Here is a 20,107-nt window from a genome sequence, read left to right on the forward strand (position 1 = left end):
GCCGCCATCACCTGCAATCTTGCAGGAATTTCGGGCTAGGTCGTGATGACCTTTATCTCTGAAGGAACATCAGATACTTGTAAAATAGAAAATAAACTTAACGATTAGCAGAAAATATACAAATTATAATGGATGTAAGTGCATAGGTCTATATATAAATTAGCCGGATATAACCCGCGGCCTGCGGGCTTTAGTTTTGGTATTATTGATATACTGGATTGAAGTTAGATTTATGTTAAACATGGAGAATGTTCTCTTCACATTTTCATTTTATTTTGCGACGAAAATGAAAGTAGAGTGTGAAAATGGGTTTACCCGTTCAGCAGACATATTTCAATCAAATATAAAATACTGTGAACACGGGTTTACCCGATTTGTTAAAAGTTTAGTTTTTTAATAGAGATACAATTAAGTACTTTTTGTCTATTTTTAAGGTCCTCTGGTAGTGTGATGTAGGGACATTAAACATACACTACGGTCTCCGCCATGATCTAAGGAACATTTATGCCAAGTTTTATCAAGATTGATCAAACTATTTTGACTTCTATGCGGGACATACATACATACATACATACATACATACATACATACATACATACATACATAAATACAGACAGACAGACAGACAGACAGGCATACATAAGCCTTACTTTATGCTGTATACATTAGATATGTTTTAATTATTGTAATAAGCTCCTAACACACCATTATCGCATTCTTCCTAGAGTTAACCCGTAAGCGTGACGCGTAGGACGTAATCATCTTCTTTTTTGAAGTAACGTCTGTATTATATAAGATTATATAAGCGAAGATAAAATACAATTTGTTATGTTACATTTGTGTTCAGGACCTTTTGTTTGCTGTATTCGACTACCTTTAGCCAGATTAAACGTTTTTGGGAATTAAAAATGTTTGATAACTTATATTATTTCAGGTTTTGGAATGGAAGCTGTCTTCTTGCTTGGAGTCAGTTTCACCAGAGACACGGCGCCTGCCGTGGTGTGTCTGACACTTGCTGTGGGGTTCAGTGGTTTCGCCATTTCGGGTAAGTTGGCGTGTCTCTAGGTTTACTTGCACTATAAGGAAATGCTTCTGTCACGTGATAAAGCTTTTCGTTCAATAGAAGTTTACAATGGACCTCATTCACCAATCGTAAACAAACAACATCTAGCCACGTGATTCTCTATCTCTTCTATACAAAATATTTAATCCATAAAGGCTCTCATGTGATACGTGTTTTTCATTGTTTTATCAATATTATGACGTGGCTAAATGTTGTTTTGTTTACGATTGGTGAATGAGGTCCATTAGTTTAATTTCTATAGGATAGTAATACTAGAGCCTTGAACTTTGTGGTTAAGGCTATACCTGGAGTGAGTACCTTGCACCACCAAAATACAGTTCTGGCCAAACGTTACATGACATTGTGGTTCCTGTTGTGATTAATATAGGCTACGAATAAACAAAAAAGTTACACAAAACACGAAACAATTTTTAATACTTTAAAAGTAAAAGTAAAGTAAAGTTCCCCTTTCAGACCTAGTGGTCTATGGGGCAGAGGATGTAAAGGTCATCTGTTACTGTGGCCTACGGTTAACAAGGGTGTCATGTGGCCAGCACAACGACCAACCGCCTTTACTTTTCCCTTACTAATGTCAGGTACCCATTAGAGCTGGGTGGACTCAGAGGCGCCCGAAGATCCCGAAATTAAAAATCCCAGTCTTCAACAGGATTCGAACCCCGGTCCCCGGTTCGGAAGCCAAGCGCTTTACCGCTCAGCCACCGCGCCTTCAATACTTTAAAAACAAAAAACAAAAAAAAAAAAAGTTTATATTAAGAATAGGAAATGTTCCTCTATCTTTGTGTCTTTCAGGGTATTTCATTAGGTACAACTTTTCAATTTGTAAATTATGGTTCAGTGTTTTATGTATTATAGCTACTTTACTTTTTATTCTTCTGTCCCGAAGTGTCTCCGAGTTGAGTGATTTAACTCTTTCTCTCCGTAATTAATTACCACATTCTGGTGGAATCAACGTTGGTATCGTCAGTTAGGAGAGAAAGAGTTAACTAATGGTGTTGTAATAGACACACTAAAACGAGAGTCTCCATGAACACATTGATTTTAGTAGTCTTCATTTTTTGGCGCCTTTTCTCCAGCATCCTGTGGTGAATCTGACCTGCTTTTACACACAGTCCTGGCTTACCCACTTTCTTTGCTGTTCACTCAACCATGTACAATGAAGGCCAACTGGTCATTTCACACACAGGCACTCACACATAGCACTACTAGCCACTCAAAACACACACACTTAATATCACAGGTGTGGGCCTGATCGTCGTGTGACGCGAAAGTAAGAAAGATCAAAACTTTCATTTTTTTTTTTTAGGGCTGTCGTTATCTGTCAATTTATCGATGGTATAGAGTCTAGCATTAGATCTAGACATCCACATCTAGATGAAGGCTGTTTGTTCTTATACACGGCTTGGTCGTGTGGTACGCGCTCTGGACTATTGTTCCATTATGACGCTGGTCCAGCATTCAATCTTTTCCCGCCACTCCCTGGTGGAGATCTAGGCAAGGATGTAATTATTTTCAAATCTGAAGTAGCATTCTAAACATATAAAACAAACAAACAAATCAAATGATCAAACTTCTTCGAAATTAAGCCTTGCCGTTTAATATATAGGTCCGTGACACAAGCATAGAATAATAGTGACAATTTCGACCCAATTGTTGATTTCACAATGTTACGGTAACGCTTAAATACTTCAGAACACATATTTTATTTTAAAAATTTAATTGGTTCTAGAAGCTAGTTTTTAATCCGAAAAGTCAGTGATTTGTCTTTAACCGGAATTCATTTAAAGTGAAACCGGGCATAATGCACCGCTCAGAGGCGATGTTTTCCAGGACCAAATTACATCCACACCTCGTAACGCGGTTCCGGAACGGTTCAACTCGTCAGAGGCAGCGCTCGAGGGAAGAGGATGCTCAAGACGTGTTGATCCCTAACCCCTGTCGCCCCATGCATACGCCACCACCCTCCAACACGCGCGCCCCCTCACACATTCACTTAGACCACAGATACACAAAGTACTCAGTCAGCTTTTGTGGGAGGCACATGGGATCAGGGCGCAGTGTCCCCAAGCTAGTATCAATATAAAGAATCTCGTATTTCACTCTCTCTCTCTCTCTCTTCTTTTATAAATCCTCTTCCTATTTATCTACAAGCTCTCTCGCTCTTCAATGCCTTCGAGGGGCCTCACATTTCAATGTGCTGACACGCCATAATGTCAAAGCATTTTTATATGAAATTCATATTGTTAAAAAATAAAGTATTTTTTTAAAAAAATCCACCAGAGATTTCCAAAACTCTTTCCGGAGAAAAAATAAAAAAATTTCCACGCTGATAACAAGTTTCTAATGCGATTTTTTTTTAAAGATTTAGGCTTTTGATAAACATTTGCAATTTCTTTTATGAATGAGAAATCCTTAGCCTATTCGATATTGATTTTTAAGCTTTTATTGCATTAAAAAAAGAGATTATTATTTATTTTATTTTCTTGGTATTCAAATATTTGCTGCCTTGCAGCTCTACCCAATCGTGGGAAGGACTTCGGGAGTCAACCCTGAGAGAAAATCAGGAGCCCGCGTCGCTTAGGCAGTTTCCAGCACAGAGTGGCAGAACCTGACTCCAGACTGTATCGGCACTTGCCGTTCCTGTAGAAACATCCGCTGCTCTGTAGACGACATTATTCCGACCACATCTAATGATCGGGCATTCATCTTATTTCTATGAGATGATTCAGAGCAGCTTCGCGACATACGTACAAAACACATTTGTATCCATAACTTTGACAGATTTATGTATATTTTTAATACCGTAGATTTAATGATAAATTATATTTTATGAACAATGAAATTTAACTTTTTTTTTAGTTTCTTTGCGGAATGCACTTGAATAAAAAAAGTGGCCGCTTCGTCTATTGCCAGCGGTTCTCAATCTTTTATGCTCGGCGACCCCTTTTTACAATCCCCAACTCTGCCGCGACCCCCACACCCCCCCCCCACACACACAGAGAAATAGAGGAATAGACAATAACAATCCATATTTTCGATGGTCTTAGGCGACCCCTGCCAAATCGTCAATCGACCCCCTAAGGGGGTCGCGACCCACAGGTTGAGAACCCCTGGACTCTATTCAGTAGACCACCAAAATTTATAAGAATCAGTGTTTACAATTTAGTTTCTGATCATTCTCCTGCTACCGAAAACTTCGTATGGTTTCATTGACATAGCTTTTAGTTCCCTGTGTGTTTAAAACAATAGCCTACAATTTCACCACAACACGTGGGCAGTCAAAGAAAATTTGTATTGAGGACTCCAAGCTGAATATCACCTTCGGAAGAATAGTGCTGGACAGCCTCATGCGAGATGGTCATTCAAAGTTGAATATCATGTACTGAAGATGCCGGACAAGTCTGAATAAATGTCTAAAGGTCAACTCTGGACAACATAAGGGCGCGTTCACAAAATGAGCTGGTGATCATGTGACCCTCTGGTTGGATTAAAAAAAACAACTTTTGTTTGTCACTAGTGAAGTAGACATCGTGAGACCTACTGCGTGAGTGGATGTATTCGTCCCATAGTTCTGGTGCATTCTGGGTTATGGGTTATGGGTTATGTGTTAATGCAATCCATATTAGAACTTACAATCCCAAAACAAGAAACACACACACACAAAAACAAAGCTTATATTTAGCGCAGTCATAAAGATTAGTTTGGACCAGTCATATTAAATTTGTTATAGATCTAGACTAACAATGATAAATCTGCGCGATTATAAATATTTTTACCACTGGTTTTTGTTTAGCGCAATTTCATGCTTTTAGCTTTCTCACTACGCTTTGATCCTATCACTTGTCTGGATCAGTAGTGAAAAGAGTAGGGGAGAGAGAAGGGGGAATTTGTCCCCAATGAAGATTAAGCATTTGGAAACAAATTGTAATATTAATATTTGATTATTAATAATTATTTGTTTTATTGATTCTTTTTTATGGATGCTACCTAAATAGTGTTAAGCGACTCTCTCCGTAAAAATTGTTGTTTACAAAGGTTATGCCAGCATCAACATACAGAAAATATTTGTCCTCTAAGCACAACATTTAGTTTAGGAAAGAAGTCCTCTACTATTCTACTATTAAGATAGTCTGGAGGTGGGTGCATTGCTGAGAGAAGTGAACAGATAGTTTATCTTATCTTATATAATACAGATGTTACTTCAAAAAAGAAGATGATTACGTCCTACGCGTCATGCATATTAACCAATGACTTAAATTCTGCAAAGTCACTGGTTCTCCTGGGTAGCTCAGGCACCCATTCGATGCACTAATAGCACTAAGGAAGAAGGAGTATTTGTACACATTTGTCCTAGCATATGGGATGAGGAGTGCGCCTTTATCTTTGTGTCTATCTGAGTATTTTATTAAATTTTGTTTTTGTATTTAAAAATGGTTCAGTGTTTTATGTATAATTGCTACTTTACTTTTGAGTCTTCTGTCCTGAAGGCTTTCTAAATTTAGTGATTTTACTAAAGGTGTTACTCTAGTCAAATGTAAATATTCGTTTGTTATAAATCTCACTGCTCTATTTTGTGTCTGTTCCAGTTTTTTAATGTTTTCTTGAGTTGAGGGGGTCCCAACAGAGGATGCATATTCTATTATTGGCCTAACCAAGGTTAAATAACATTTTAATTTATGTTCTTATTTTATTTATAGAAATATTACAAATATTATATAGAAAAAATAATCATTATTTTGAAGAAAAACCTACAGCTTTCCTTTTTAGGTCCAAAACATTTCAGAATTTCCACATATATATATAATTCTTTCACGACGAGCAGTCAAGGAAACTTCTACAAGAACAAAGTCTTGACTAAATATGCTATTTCTATTAGACAAACCAAGATATGGCGATTTTTTTAATGTGTGACATTTAACCTCCATGCCCTGTGTCAACCTACCCCGGTGTGGGGCAAGATGTCACAACCTTAACCCAACCACGTTTCTGTTGTATAACTCTGATAAATATAGAGATAAAGTTCATTTCATTTGCTCAAGTTGTTGTCTGAATGTTTAAGTTACAACATGCTAAGTTTGGTGAGAATCAATAAATTCTAAATATGTTTAAAACATCAAAATTTGAACATTCTGACTACTAGCCCCACCTTCCCCTACTACATACATTGGGTGTTGGTATATCTTATGTGACTTTAAGATGTATACAACAACTTACATCCGGATCCTTTGCAACATCGCTAATCTCAAAGAACATGCACTTACAATTTCAAATTATAATGCAACAATGTTTACATGTGTCTAACATTTGAGATCATAATGTTAAATTTTGCAACTGATTGCAAAATATGTTGTAACGTTACTAAGGAAGACGAGTCTATACGAATAGAGTTACTCCCCATGTCCAATTAACTTCCTTGGGGCGCAACCGTGCTTGCCCTTTGCTCTAGCTGAAAGAGAAGCCAATTGTGTTCATTTCCCTGTATAACAAAAGACAACATAATACCAACTTTACTCGCAACTTATCCGTACATACGACCTCCTTGTGTCCTGGCTGGGTTACATCAACCAAAAGTACTTTTAAGCAGAAAATGACAATGAAAGCACCCCTCTCTCCAAACCATTTTTTTTTCTAATAATAAACAAGCTCCAGTATCAGTGGCGTAACTAAGGTGGGGGAGGAGGGGGAGAATTTGAAAATCCCCCCGGGTCCCCACATAAAGGGGGGCCCAAATGAGTGGAGGGTTTTTACACTAAAAATTAAATATTACGCCAAATGCAGGAGCCCCAAAGAGGTCAAGCCCCCCCGGGCCCCCAAACGATGGATAATTCCTAGCTACGCCCCTGTCCAGTATCTAATTTATATAAGAGAATGTAAGGTGTATGTATGCAGACATTGCTTTAATAGAAATCAAAAACGTTTGACCAATCATGATTTGGCATGAAGGAACCTTAGTATATAGCTTGATATTAGGATATATAACGTTACCCTAGAACAAGAGAATGTCATCCTCTATGGACAACTCGCGACTGGCACAAGAAAAACTGGTTGCCCCCACCTCTGTTACGTGACCTCAAATCAGTGAACATCAATACTGACAATTGGGAAGACATAGCTCTAGACCGCACCAGATGGAGAGAGACAGTGTCCAAGAAAGCTATGGACAGTAAAAGTACATGGGTCTCAGCTCAGGAAGAAAAAAATACAATCCGAAAAACGGCCAACTCCTCTACCACCGAAGCAAAAGCCACCTTAACCTGCGCTATCTGTGGACGGGAGTGTCTCTCCAAAATAGGGCTCCACAGCCACATGAGGAAGTGTGCCCTGAGATGAACCATAGCCGTTCTACGACTGAAGGAGGTCAATGAACGTTGCCCTAGAACAAGAGAATATACTAGATTGAGGATAATGAGACATCTTGACATAAATGTTTTAACTATTAAAACAGCAGCACAGATGCGTTCTATAATATAAATAAACAACAACAGAACGAGGGAAAAAGAAACGCGCAAAGCCGGGTAAAATAGCTAGTACCGAATAAAATAGATCTAAATGAATCTTTTGAATCAGCATCAATAATATTAGAGGCTAGGGCACATTGCATGGATCTAAATCATAGGGTACCTAAAGCAGTCAAATACACAAACAAAATTTAATAAAATACTCAGAAAGACACAAAGATAAAGGCACATTCCTCATCCCATATGCTAGGACAAATTTGTACAAATGCTCCTTCTTCCCTAGTGCTATTAGATCATGGAATGGGTTGCCTGAGCTAGCCAGGAAAACCAGTGACTTGGCAGAATTTAAGTCATTGGTTAACATGCATGACTGATTGCATGACGCGTAGGACGTTATCATCTTCTTTTTTGAAGTAACGTCTGTATTATATAAGATAAGATAAGAGACTTTGCTGAAGATAGACGCAGATGACAAAAAGGGAAGAACTTAAATAGACACCTAGATGAGGGCTTTTAATGCATTAGATATGGCAATATATGTAGGTCACAACTGGGTTTGCGAGGTCATGTAAAATACAGAAATCATGTCTCATCTTCGGAATGTAAGACGAAGCCTTAAATCATATCCAAACTTAGTCCAAGAAATAATACTTCAAGAACGCCTAAGCATTGAAGCGATCTAATTGGCTTTTTATTAAACTTTAAGTTGAGAGAAAACAAAATTGAAAACATTTTCAAATCACAAATTATTCTTGATACAATTATTGTCGGGCTATTGCTACAAGGCTATTTAAAGAAATGCTTATGTTTTATAATCTCGCTATCGGTAAAATTGGTTAAAGACTGAAGTATAGGTAAAAAAAAAAAAAAAAAACAAATGACGTCATCAAAATTTGAGCTATTTTCGGTTACTAAGCATGCACTTCCTCGTCTCTACTCGATACAGATACTATACCAAGCAACAGATTGTAACTAAGCCTTATGTTTCAGATCTACGTTGCTGTTACATCTTGTTGTGTTGTTTTTTTCTTTTGCTTGTCCAAAGACTTTTTTTGTTTTTCTCGTAAAGTCTACAACTCTGTCCTCGTAGCAGCGCCCCCCAGAAGCCATAAAACAATTCCGCGCCCAAGTCTCAATCCATTAACTTTATCTGTTTGTTCTCCCCTTGGAGACCTTGTGCCAAATGCAATGGTCGAGTCTTGTCAATTGAGATTCCTTCCTCCCCCCCCTCCTCACCTTACAGGGTGCCTCTCTCTCCCTCTCTGTCCGCTCTAAGTCTGGTGCCTTGATCAAACGACATTTTCTTTTTTTTTTTTTTTACCCCATCTTCTTGCTAGATGTCGCCCTTGCTTCTTAAGATAATCAAATCCATTATTTCCTTTCTCCCAGAGAGACCCCCAGTATCATCAGACGACACATACCTCCCTCTCCCCTCTCTCTTTCCCTTGCTCCCTCTCTAACATTCACAGATAGTTTCTTGTTCTCTCCCTTTACTTGCCTCTCTTGGAAAGAGAGAATCTGTCAGTTTTTATCTCTGTAATGCCCTCGTCCTCATCTCGAGGCTCATTTTGGGGGCACAATTTTTTTCTTCATTAAAAATTTTTATGACTTTAAAAATAGAGGATTTTTCAATCTTTTCACTTCTCTTTTATATTTTCCATTCTCCATTTTCCTTCCTTTCTTCATCGAAACATGTTTTTGTACCAATAGACACACAATAATTTGTTCTAAAAGGAATGGCTTTTTTTTTTTCGATAATACTCCTACCATGATCGTCGGGGGGGGGGGGGGGCACTGTAACAGTATTGATGACATACATACAGGTGTGTGTAAACTTTCTGAACAAAATGACCTGTCATGGGGACCATTAATGACAGTCTGACTGGCCGCAATAATTAGTTGCAGATAGCGGCAACAATAAAAGTACTGATAACGATAGAAGCACAGCATCAACAGCTATAATAACAACAGCAGCAATATCAACAGCAGCATAAGCAACGGCAACAACAGCAGCAATATCAACAGTAACAACAACAGCAGCAGAGATATCTATAGCAACAAATTCAACAGCAGCAATATTCACTGCAAAAATATCAACTGTAAAAAATAACAACAGCAGCAATATCAACAGCAGCATAAGCAACAGCAGCAACACCAGCAATATCAACAACCGCAGAAATATCAACACTAATAACAACACCAGCAGAGATATCAATAGCAACAAGTTCAACAGCAGGAATATCCACTGAAGTAAAATTAACTGTAAAAATAACAACAGCTGCAAGATCCACAGCCTCAGTAATAAAAACAGCAGCAATATCAACATAACAATAAAAAGAATAACCAAAGAACATTTTTTTCCTCGGCCTATCAATGCTAGTTGTTGAGACAGAGCAAGTTACGTCACAAGTTGTCGGTCTGGAATTGTCACGTGCACAGGATTTTATTCGCTTTTTTTCCTTACATTATTCTAGATTTTTTGTTTGCTTTTCATTCGCTGTGCTATCAATATGGGTTTAAACCCAGATTACACAGAAAGCACAATCTTAGTGCTGTTTTTTTTTTAGTTCTTCCAAATACTTTGTTTTAGAGCTTGTTTTTTTTTTGTCTGTTATCTTATCATTGTGCCACAAGCCTACATTATGTTTGTTGACTTATCATCGTGTCGTTGGCCTCCTTCAGTCGTAGAACGACTATGGTTCATCTCAGAGCACACTTCCTCATGTGGCTGTGGAGCCCTATTTTGGAGAGACACTCCCGTCCACAGATAGCGCAGATTAAGGTGGCTTTTGCTTCGGTGGTAGAGGAGTTGGCCGTTTTTCCGATTGTACGTTTCTCTTCCTGAGCTGAGACCCATGTACTTTCACTGTCCATAGCTTTCTTGGTCACTGTCTCTCTCCACCTGTTGTGGTCTAGAGCTATGTCTTCCCAGTTGTCAGTATTGATGTTCACTGATTTGAGGTCCTGTTTTATTACATCTATGTAACGGAGGTGGGAGCGACCAGTTTTTCTTGTGCCAGTCGCGAGTTGTCCATAGAGGATGACTTTCGGGATGCGCTTGTCCTCCATCCGGCGAACATGTCCAAGCCAGCGCAAACGGCGTTGTCTGAGGGCGTTGTCTGAGGGCTGTAAGGATGCTGAGAAAACCAGATGGCGCAAGGATCTTCGTGTATCATCGTGTATTTAGGTGTATCCGGTATAAATTATAAAGAACGTGTTGATACGAAAAAATCATATGATTTTTTTTTTTAGCCTGTATAATAAAATTTTCTGTACTCTTCCGTTCGTAGTTTTAATTGAGTTGGCAATAGTGTGGGTTCAATTTCAGTGTCCTTGACATTGTTTAGTTTATCTTGAAATTCTCCAGTAAAAGCTCTTTCTTCTCTACTGCTTCTAGAGCATTAAACGGGTGGCTTGAATCAGACAAGAAAATCAATAGCTTAGTAGATTTCGACTCTCTCCCATACTAACTGAGACGCACGACTAATGATTGTGTATAGAATGGACATATCTCTTTTTTTAAAGAAACGTAGACTTTGACTCTCTCCTATACTAACTGTACGCACGACTAATGACTGTGTATAGAATGGAGATATCTTCTTTTTTTAAGAAACGTTTATTGGTTTATACAATAATATATGTAATAAAATATTTTTCATATTTTTTAATTTCGACCGAAAGTGTCATTTTCCTTCTCCGATTTCCAATTGAAAAAAAAATCTATTATCCAGCTGTGTGTATTAACCAGTTTTGTGAATACGCGATGTCTCCCCGCTCCCGTTGTATCACTTTCATCTCGCACACAAAATGCCCTAGGAAGATAGCAAACTCAAACAGGGGTGGATAACTGGTATTATTCCTGTGTCATATCGATAGTGACAATATTCCGGGCAGCTGTTCTCGGCAGAGTTACCGCTCTTGGCTTCACTTCCACAGTTCTTCCTTGAATATTACGGCATCGATCTGTTAGTGTGACTTTTATTTTTTTTTAATGTGTAAAATTAGAAATTCTTAAGTTGTTTTTTTTTATTCTCTGACATTATATTTTATGAAGTATTTAATTGCTGGTTATTAATGTATGAATATATTCTTTACTGGGGCGAATCGTATCGCTTTCTAAAGCTATTGTGTCATTCTGAAAGATAGATACACACATGATAATATTTCCAGATAAAATTTAAATAATTCATATATTGTACATCATTCTTCCTGTTATATATCTCAGCTAATGAAAATATCTTCGACTCCGAAGATTAAGGATGAGTGCAGTGTTTCACATGACTTCGCAAATCCAGTTGCGACCTACATATTTTACCGCACATCATGCAGACAAAGCCGTAGTCCTCTGGTGGTCTATTTCAGTTTTCTTTCCGTCTTCTGCGCCTGTCTTCAATAATGGCTTTTCTTTGAGTCTCAAATGTTTGTCCCGCAGCTTTTTTTTTTTTTTTTAGAGCTTTCCAACTGTCTCTTTTAGAGGCCATCTGCTGCCATCTGATACCAACTACTTTCCTCTATGGCTCATCGTTGTGAGACCTCTATAACTGTCTCTTTTAGATGCCATCTGCTGCCATCTGATACCAACTACTTTCCTCTATGCCAGTGAGGGCAAAATGGCGCCTGAGATTACCGATATTACCGGGGGGGGGGACCTTTGTTACGTCGTCCTCATTTAAGCTCTCCAAAGAAGATCGCCTTTGGCGTGCGGTCTTCTCCCATGCGGGATAAGTGTCCGACCCAGCGCAGTTGTCTAATGGTAATTAGTGCTTCTATACTGTCCACACTGACCTCTAGCAGAACATAGTTGTTTGTAATGTAGTCATGAGGCGGAGGCACTTAAGCTAACCTCTGTGTTTATATCTATCGAGCACAATTTGTCGATGAGTCTACTTGTTAAGATCTGGTTCGGTTTGCTTTACTTGTTACGGATGTGTTCGTTCAGAGTTGAAGATGATGACACCCCTAGCATTAATCTCTGGATGATGAGAATTATTCTAGTGATAATGGCTATTCTCATTTACAAGTGCTTTTATATTGACCTAGCGAAGCTCATGTGCTCACAGATTCCAGTGATGACTTATTTGACTTTGACTTGTTTTTTTTTTATTCCCAGTTGAGCTTAGGGCCGTAACAGTTCTAAACCATCGGACACAGCTTTCTGCAACTCCCATGTTTTGGGTCCATGTTTATCTTGCCTAATTGCATCTTGGTCAACTGATCTCGTCCTCCGACCTCCTTCAAGTTTGCTTTGAGCTCCAAGCCTTTCTATTCCCTTGCGTGTTCCAGTCTAGAGCCTGTTTTATATCCATTTTAAAATTTCCATTAGCTGAGAGGAATGGTGTCTAAGTGGTAAAGCGCTTGGCCTTCGAACCGGGAAGTCCTGGGTTCGAATCTAGGTAAAGTCTGAGATTTCTAATTTCGGGTACCTGACACTAGTTGGAGAAAAGTAAAATCAGTTGGTCGTGTGCTGACACCATGACACCCCCGTTAACAGTGGGCCACCTTTACATCTTCTGCCCTATAGGTCACAAGGTATGAAAGAGGAAACTTTATTTTTTTACCTGAATTTGGATCAGAGCCCTTGTGTTTAGAATCTATGGCTCCGCCACTTGAGCATCTTATTTGGACACCGTTAAACAACTTTAAGGGTCTTTCTCTAATGTTTCCGGGGGGTTGTGCCTGTCATTATTTAGGGAAGTAAAGATAATTTTGAAGCCGTAGAATCGATTAAATCGCAATGTCTAAATGTAAATTTACCCCCACCCCCCCCCCCAAACGCCTTTTCTGACTTCTTGAAGAGTCAGCCTTTTACTTCGATAACCGAATGAGAACAGACCAAAAGAGGGTGACAGTATCCACTCAAAGTAATCATTCTTGTGGTTATTCTTGTGGTTCCTATAACCAAAGCAAGCATTTTTCTAGTTCCTTCAATAAACGTAAACTCTCGTTCTTGGCTTAACTAAATAATTTTTAGTCTTTTATTCTTGCCTAAAAAAAAACATGTGTCTAGTTCCATCAAAGTAATCATGTGTCTAGTTCCCTCAAAGTAAACATGTGTCTAGTTCCATCAAAGTAATCATATGTCTAGTTCCTTCAACATAAACATGTGTCTAGTTCCTTCAACGTAAACATGTGTCTAGTTCCTTCAACGTAAACATGTGTCTAGTTCCATCAACGTAAACATGTGTCTAGTTCCTTCAACGTAAACATGTGTCTAGTTCCATCAAAATAATCATGTGTCTAGTTCCATCAAAGTAATCATGTGTCTAGTTCCATCAAAGTAATCATGTGTCTAGTTCCCTCAAAGTAAACATGTGTCTAGTTCCCTCAAAGTAAACATGTGTCTAGTTCCCTCAAAGTAAACATGTGTCTAGTTCCATCAAAGTAAACATGTGTCTAGTTCCATCAAAGTAATCATGTGTCTGGTTCCTTCAAAGTAAACATGTGTCTAGTTCCTTTAAAGTAAACATGTGTCTAGTTCCCTCAAAGTAAACATGTGTCTAGTTCCTTCAAAGTAAACATGTGTCTCGTTCCTTCAAAGTAAACATGTATATAGTTCCTTCAAATTAAACATGTATATAGTTCCCCCAAAGTAATAATGTGTCTCGTTCCGTCAAAATAATTCTTTTTACTGAGATAGTAAAAAAAAAGGTTCATTTTTTTTCATCATTAAGTCTGCTCCTCGATTTTTAAATTCTTTTATCTCCGCTGTAAGGAACACCCGGTTCCGGGTTAAGCCTCTTACTGTGACGTCCTGCGTTGCACTCTACAGCGTCATGATAATGAGCATTAGGGCTGCATTCACCCGTAGATCGCCTTAAAGCCTGCGTGAGTCTTCAATCATTTCGAGACTGCTCCGTTGCTACGCCGCCATGTGTAAACAATACAAGAGTGCGTGAGTAAGCCTTAAGCGTAACACTTAAGAAAATTAAACTAGACTGTATCGTCTGCTCGATGAAATAAAACAGAAAGTCGATTACGGGACAGAAGGTCTCAGATTCGATTCCTGTTAGAATATTCATTTCTCTCGACCTTATTTGTTAGGGCTAGGGGTGGGCCTTTACTAAGTCCAATCGGGTCAAGCTATGTTCACCGTCACGGTTGGGTGATTAAGAGAAGGTCTGTGTCCAGGCTGTCACTTAACATAGTCCCCATTGACATGCAACTAAACAGTAAGAATCTAACTACATCTACGTATTTAAATTAGACATTTGGGAGTAAATTTCTATAATACTATGTACTAATAACTATTTTATCAGAATATTGCGATGAAAAAATGAGTTCACAAAATAGGTTTTGATTGCTAACATAAGTAAAGTTTACTTCCCCTTTCAGACTTTGTGATCTATAGGGCAGGTGATGGTAAGGTCATCTGTTTCTGTGGCCAAACGCTTAACGAGCAGGGTGTCATGTGGCCAGCACAACGACCAACCGCCTTTACTTTCCCAAACTAAAGTCAAGTACTCATTAGAGTTGGGGAGACTCAAAATCCCAGTCTTCACCGAGATTCGAACCCAGGACGCAGGTTCGGAAGCCAAGTGCTTAACCGCTGAGCCACTGCACCTCCCCCCCCCCCCAGTGTTAACATAGTCAGCCTTTTTTTTTTTAAGTCAGTAACGTAGCAGTTTGAGACATAAGCGAAATAGCTAGACTTAATTTTTTTTGGTATTTTTCGTAATTCCTACATTTTCACACATTTCCTTGATAGCTAAAATCTAAATCCATGTGGAAGACGGCCAAGCGAAACAGGATACAATTTTAGTTTAAGTCGAATTATAGGCCTATATAGGCCATCTGTTTCTGTTGCCCACGGTTAGCGAGGGTGTCATGTGGCCAGCACAACGACCAACCGTCTTTACTTTTCCCCCAACTAATGTCGGGTACCCCTTAGATCTGGTTGGACTCAGAGGCGCCCAAAAAATCTCGAAATAAAAAAATCGCAGTCTTCACTAGGATTCAAATCCGGGACCCCCGGTTCGGGAGCTGAACGCTTTACCACTCAGCCACCGCGCTTTTTCAAACTAAAATTTCGTGCGTAGTAGTGTGGATGGTTCGCTCAGTTGATAGAGTGTCGCGAATGTTCTATTTCCATTCTGCCTTTTTTTTTTCTCATTATATTTTCAATACTTTTATTTTATGCATATTTAGTCTACCAATATTAATTGAATTTAAAGTAGGGACTGAATTTATTTTATGTTACATAACTTATTCTCTACCAAAACTACGATAATTTTATTGATTGCCATTAAAAAGAAAAAAAAAGAAATTTTCAGAAATTTTTATGTATTAAAAAAAAAAAAAACAAAGCCACGGATCAGAATAAACGACAAGCTTGCATGTAAAATCTCAATTTTTCCATCACGATGTGTTTCTCTGCATCATAAAGTACGGCTCTCTCTGATCGTCTGCTCCTGTCATCCCAGCAGATGAATCATTCCGACCTCGCTCGAGCCAGTGGAGCGAGAAATTCAAAATTTGCAATCTGTCAGGGAAATGTATGATACTTTGCTTCAAGCCACGTCTGCTAGGATTTGTGAAAATAAAATATATATATATTAGCTCCTTTTTATAGGAATTTAGTTTTTATATGATTAAAGACATAAATATACGCCATCATCTTTGAACGAGTGTATAGACTAGTGATTGTTCTTACAGACTTTCAGATCGAAAGGTGGGAAGCGAGGCTAGGTACACTTGAACTTGGTTTGGGTTCGCATACCCATGAAAGGGGCTCGAGGTTCGACACCCGACTTGAGCAGAGCTGTGTTTACTGAGCGCCTAAAGATACCCCCCCTACCCCCCCACTGGTCCACAAAAGAGATTGGACCAAAGCGCTCTGAGCATGTTGTAAGCATGAAAGTAGCGCTTTATAAAATCTAGTCGGGAGTTTTATTTTCGATGAAGATTGGGATCTTAAACATCTGTATTTTTAGGACGCCCCTGTCTGTAGCTGGTACGGTGTGACTAACTGTATTTACAAAGCTTAAATTGTCTCACTCACTTCGTCAGTCTGTATGTCTGGTGCAAATTTTGTACACGTTATTTCTCCCACACCCATTATCGGTTAAAGTAGAAACCTTACACAATTATTTATTGTACCTACCAGAACATGAATCTTCAAAAAGAATTAACGAAGTCAATAAATTACTTGTAATTAATTAGGCCTATTTTGTTTAATACTAAAAAGAGACATTAATCCTTCAGTATTAAGATTTATGGGTGTCAGAATGTGGGAGAAATAACATGGACACACTTTTTACAAGACAGACAGGCTGAGTTGATATAAGCTTTGTAAAAAGTAGCATTTTTCTCCCGCCATATTCTCCCCTCCCGAGAAAGAGACCTGGTCTAGCGAAGGTATAGATCTGCTATACTGTAACGTTCTCCGCTATCCATGCTCTCAGCAAACTTCACCACACAACACAACGAACTTATAGAACCTCACAACTCAGGGCTCCAAAGTAACAGTAACAGTTTAATTTCAACAACAACATTAACTCTGACTGTCCAAAAACCTAGCCTCTTCTCCGGACCGACCTCACACACCGTGCTGGTTTTGACTTCGCCTCGTACTGGTCACATTGCGAGGTAATGTGGAGTGTCTGGACTCTAGCACACTCGCTCTTATATAACCCAACAGGCCTTCTAGAATCGGATGTTACGTCGCTTGACCACTCCAGTTGATCACAATCGCCGTGACTTGCGTGCGTAATATTTACAACACGGGTCTTTGCCAAACTGGCGTGTACTGTCACTCGTCACAGTTGACTGCATGTCTTGCGCTGGCCTGGGACGATTTGCGTCGGCTAAAAACACACACAGCACTACCCTCATTTGTACCGCCACCCAAGCTAATATTTTTAAATATTTCAATAATAGGATTTTAAATCTAGATGTAGGAGAAGATGCTCTAAATATTCATGAACATTAATTTTAAAAACTCTAGAAAGAAGAATGAATAATACCTACATCCGGAAGTACCCGAAAGTCAGTTCAAAAAAAAATTTTCTGGTTCTCCAGCCAATTTTTAAAAATTTTTTTTACTGTGAAAAATTATAATGAGCTTCTCCAGTGTAGCCAACGAGATATTAATTATTTTCCCAACGATATACAGCAACTGCCGAATTTCCAGGAAAATCGTTAGAGCCGTTTTTGAGATCTCTATCCAGGTTCCACTCACCTACCCAGAACGTTTAAGTTCCCTAAAGTTATGAGTTGAATAGAAGTATGGTAAAAAAAATTATTTTTTTTCAAGATGGGAAAATATCGCTGCTGAAACATTTCCGGACTCGCCCATTACTTATATTCTGTCGTGACCTTAGAGAATCGCTGGACAGGAAACGCGACAGTTCATTCGTAACTGGAATGGCCCCATCAGAATCCCATTTCTCAGCAGACGACGAGAAGTGTCTAGTGCCCACAGGAGGACAGTAAAACTTAATGTACATTTTCAGAGGCAACACATTCTTCGTCATTACCATAAGAGCCCCTGCCCCCCCCTCTTCCCTGGCTGTAGAGTACAGAAGAAGGGGGGGGACAGTACAAGCGGGAAACTAATGTGGGTGTAAGATCACATGACCAGATCTAGGATACAGGCTTGGGAAACGTCCCGGGGGGACCGTTTGGGGACAACTTGATGGCGACTGTACATTACTTATTGCAAGGACCTATGATGAGCAACGTAGTGGGATTTTTGATAAACGTAAAAGGTTGGGGCAGATACGTACAGACACAGGGCAGAGACACAGGGCAGAAACACAGGGCAGAGACTCAGATGGACACAGGATAGAGACATAGGGCAGAGACAGATAGCAGAGACACAGATAGACACAGGGCAGAGACACAGATAGACACATGGCAGAGACACAGATAGACACATGGCAGAGACACAGATAGACACAGAGCATAGACAGAGGGTAGAGACACTGATAGACAAAGGGCAGAGACACAGAACAGAGACACAGATAGACACAGGGCAGAGACACAGATAGACACAGGGCAGAGACACAGATAGACACAGGGCAGAGACACATATAGACACAGGGCAGAGACACAGATAGACACAGGGCAGAGACACAGATAGACACAGGGCAGAGACACAGATAGACACAGGGCAGAGACAGAGGGTAGAGACACAGATAGACACAGTGCAGAGACACAGATAGACACAGAGATAGTAAGAGTACATAGATATGAAGAGATACATAGAGGCAGATGCCGAAAATTAATAGATAGAAATATACAAAGATAGAGAAACATTGACATAGATACAGAGATAAAAAGGGAAACAGATAGACACAGGTGCAGAGATAGAAAGAGAAACATAAGCACAGATACAGAGAAATAGATACAAAGGCACAGATACACAGAAAAAGATACATAGGCACAGATACAGAGAAAAAGAAACATAGGCACAAATACAGAGAAAGAGATACATAGGCACATATAAAAAAAAGAGATACATAGGCACAAATGCAGATAAAGAGGTACATAGGCACAGATACAGAGAAAGAGACACATAGGCACAAATACACAGAAAGAGATACATAGGCACAGATACAGAGAAAGAGATACATAGGCACAGATACAGAGAAAGAGATACATAGGCACATATAAAAAAAGAGATACATAGGCACAAATGCAGATAAAGAGACACATAGGCACAAATACAGAGAAAGAGACACATAGGCACAAATACACAGAAAGAGATACATAGGCACAGATACAGAGAAAGAGATACATAGGCACAGATACAGAGAAAGAGATAGATAGGCACAAATGCAGATAAAGAGGTACATAGGCTCAGATACAGAGAAAGAGATACATAGGCACAGATACAGAGAAAGAGGTACATAGGCACAGATACAGAGAAAGAGATACATAGGCACAGATAATGAGAAAGAGATACATAGGCACAAATGCAGATAAAGAGGTACATAGGCTCAGATACAGAGAAAGAAAAAGAAACATAGGCACAAATACAGAGAAAGAAAAAGAAACATAGGCACAAATACAGAGAAAGAGATACATAGGCACAAACGCAGAGAAAGAGGTACATAGGCACATATAAAAAAAAGAGATACATAGGCACAAATGCAGATAAAGAGGTACATAGGCACAGATACAGAGAAAGAGAAACATAGGCACAAATACAGAGAAATAGATACATTGGCACAAATACAGAGAAAGAGAAACATAGGCACAAATACAGAGAAATAGATACATTGGCACAAATACAGAGAAAGAGAAACATAGGCACAAATACAGAGAAATAGATACATTGGCACAAATACAGAGAAATAGATACATTGGCACAAATACAGAGAAAGAGATACATAGGCACAAATACAGAGAAATAGATACATAGGCACAAATACAGAGAAATAGATACATTGGCACAAATACAGAGAAATAGATACATTGGCACAAATACAGAGAAATAGATACATTGGCACAAATACAGAAGAAGAGAAACATAGGCACAAATACAGAGAAAGAGATACATTGGCACAAATACAGAGAAAGAGATACATAGGCACAAATACAGAGAAAGAGATACATTGGCACAAAT

At 39.0% G+C, this 20,107-nt stretch overlaps 1 protein-coding gene across 1 annotated transcript in view; it reads left to right on the forward strand.

Annotated features, from left to right (window-relative positions):
* Positions 1 to 20,107, forward strand: part of LOC106060779 (vesicular glutamate transporter 2-like) — a 224,537-nt gene that overhangs the window by 183,479 nt on the left and 20,951 nt on the right. Inside the window, exon 12 of the mRNA XM_056044185.1 lies at positions 935 to 1,045. Within this exon, the coding sequence (XP_055900160.1) occupies positions 935 to 1,045 (111 nt within the window). The remainder of the gene's footprint in view (positions 1 to 934; positions 1,046 to 20,107) is intronic.

The sequence above is a fragment of the Biomphalaria glabrata genome, chromosome 10, assembly GCF_947242115.1.
Source record: "Biomphalaria glabrata chromosome 10, xgBioGlab47.1, whole genome shotgun sequence".
Taxonomy (NCBI): domain Eukaryota; kingdom Metazoa; phylum Mollusca; class Gastropoda; family Planorbidae; genus Biomphalaria; species Biomphalaria glabrata.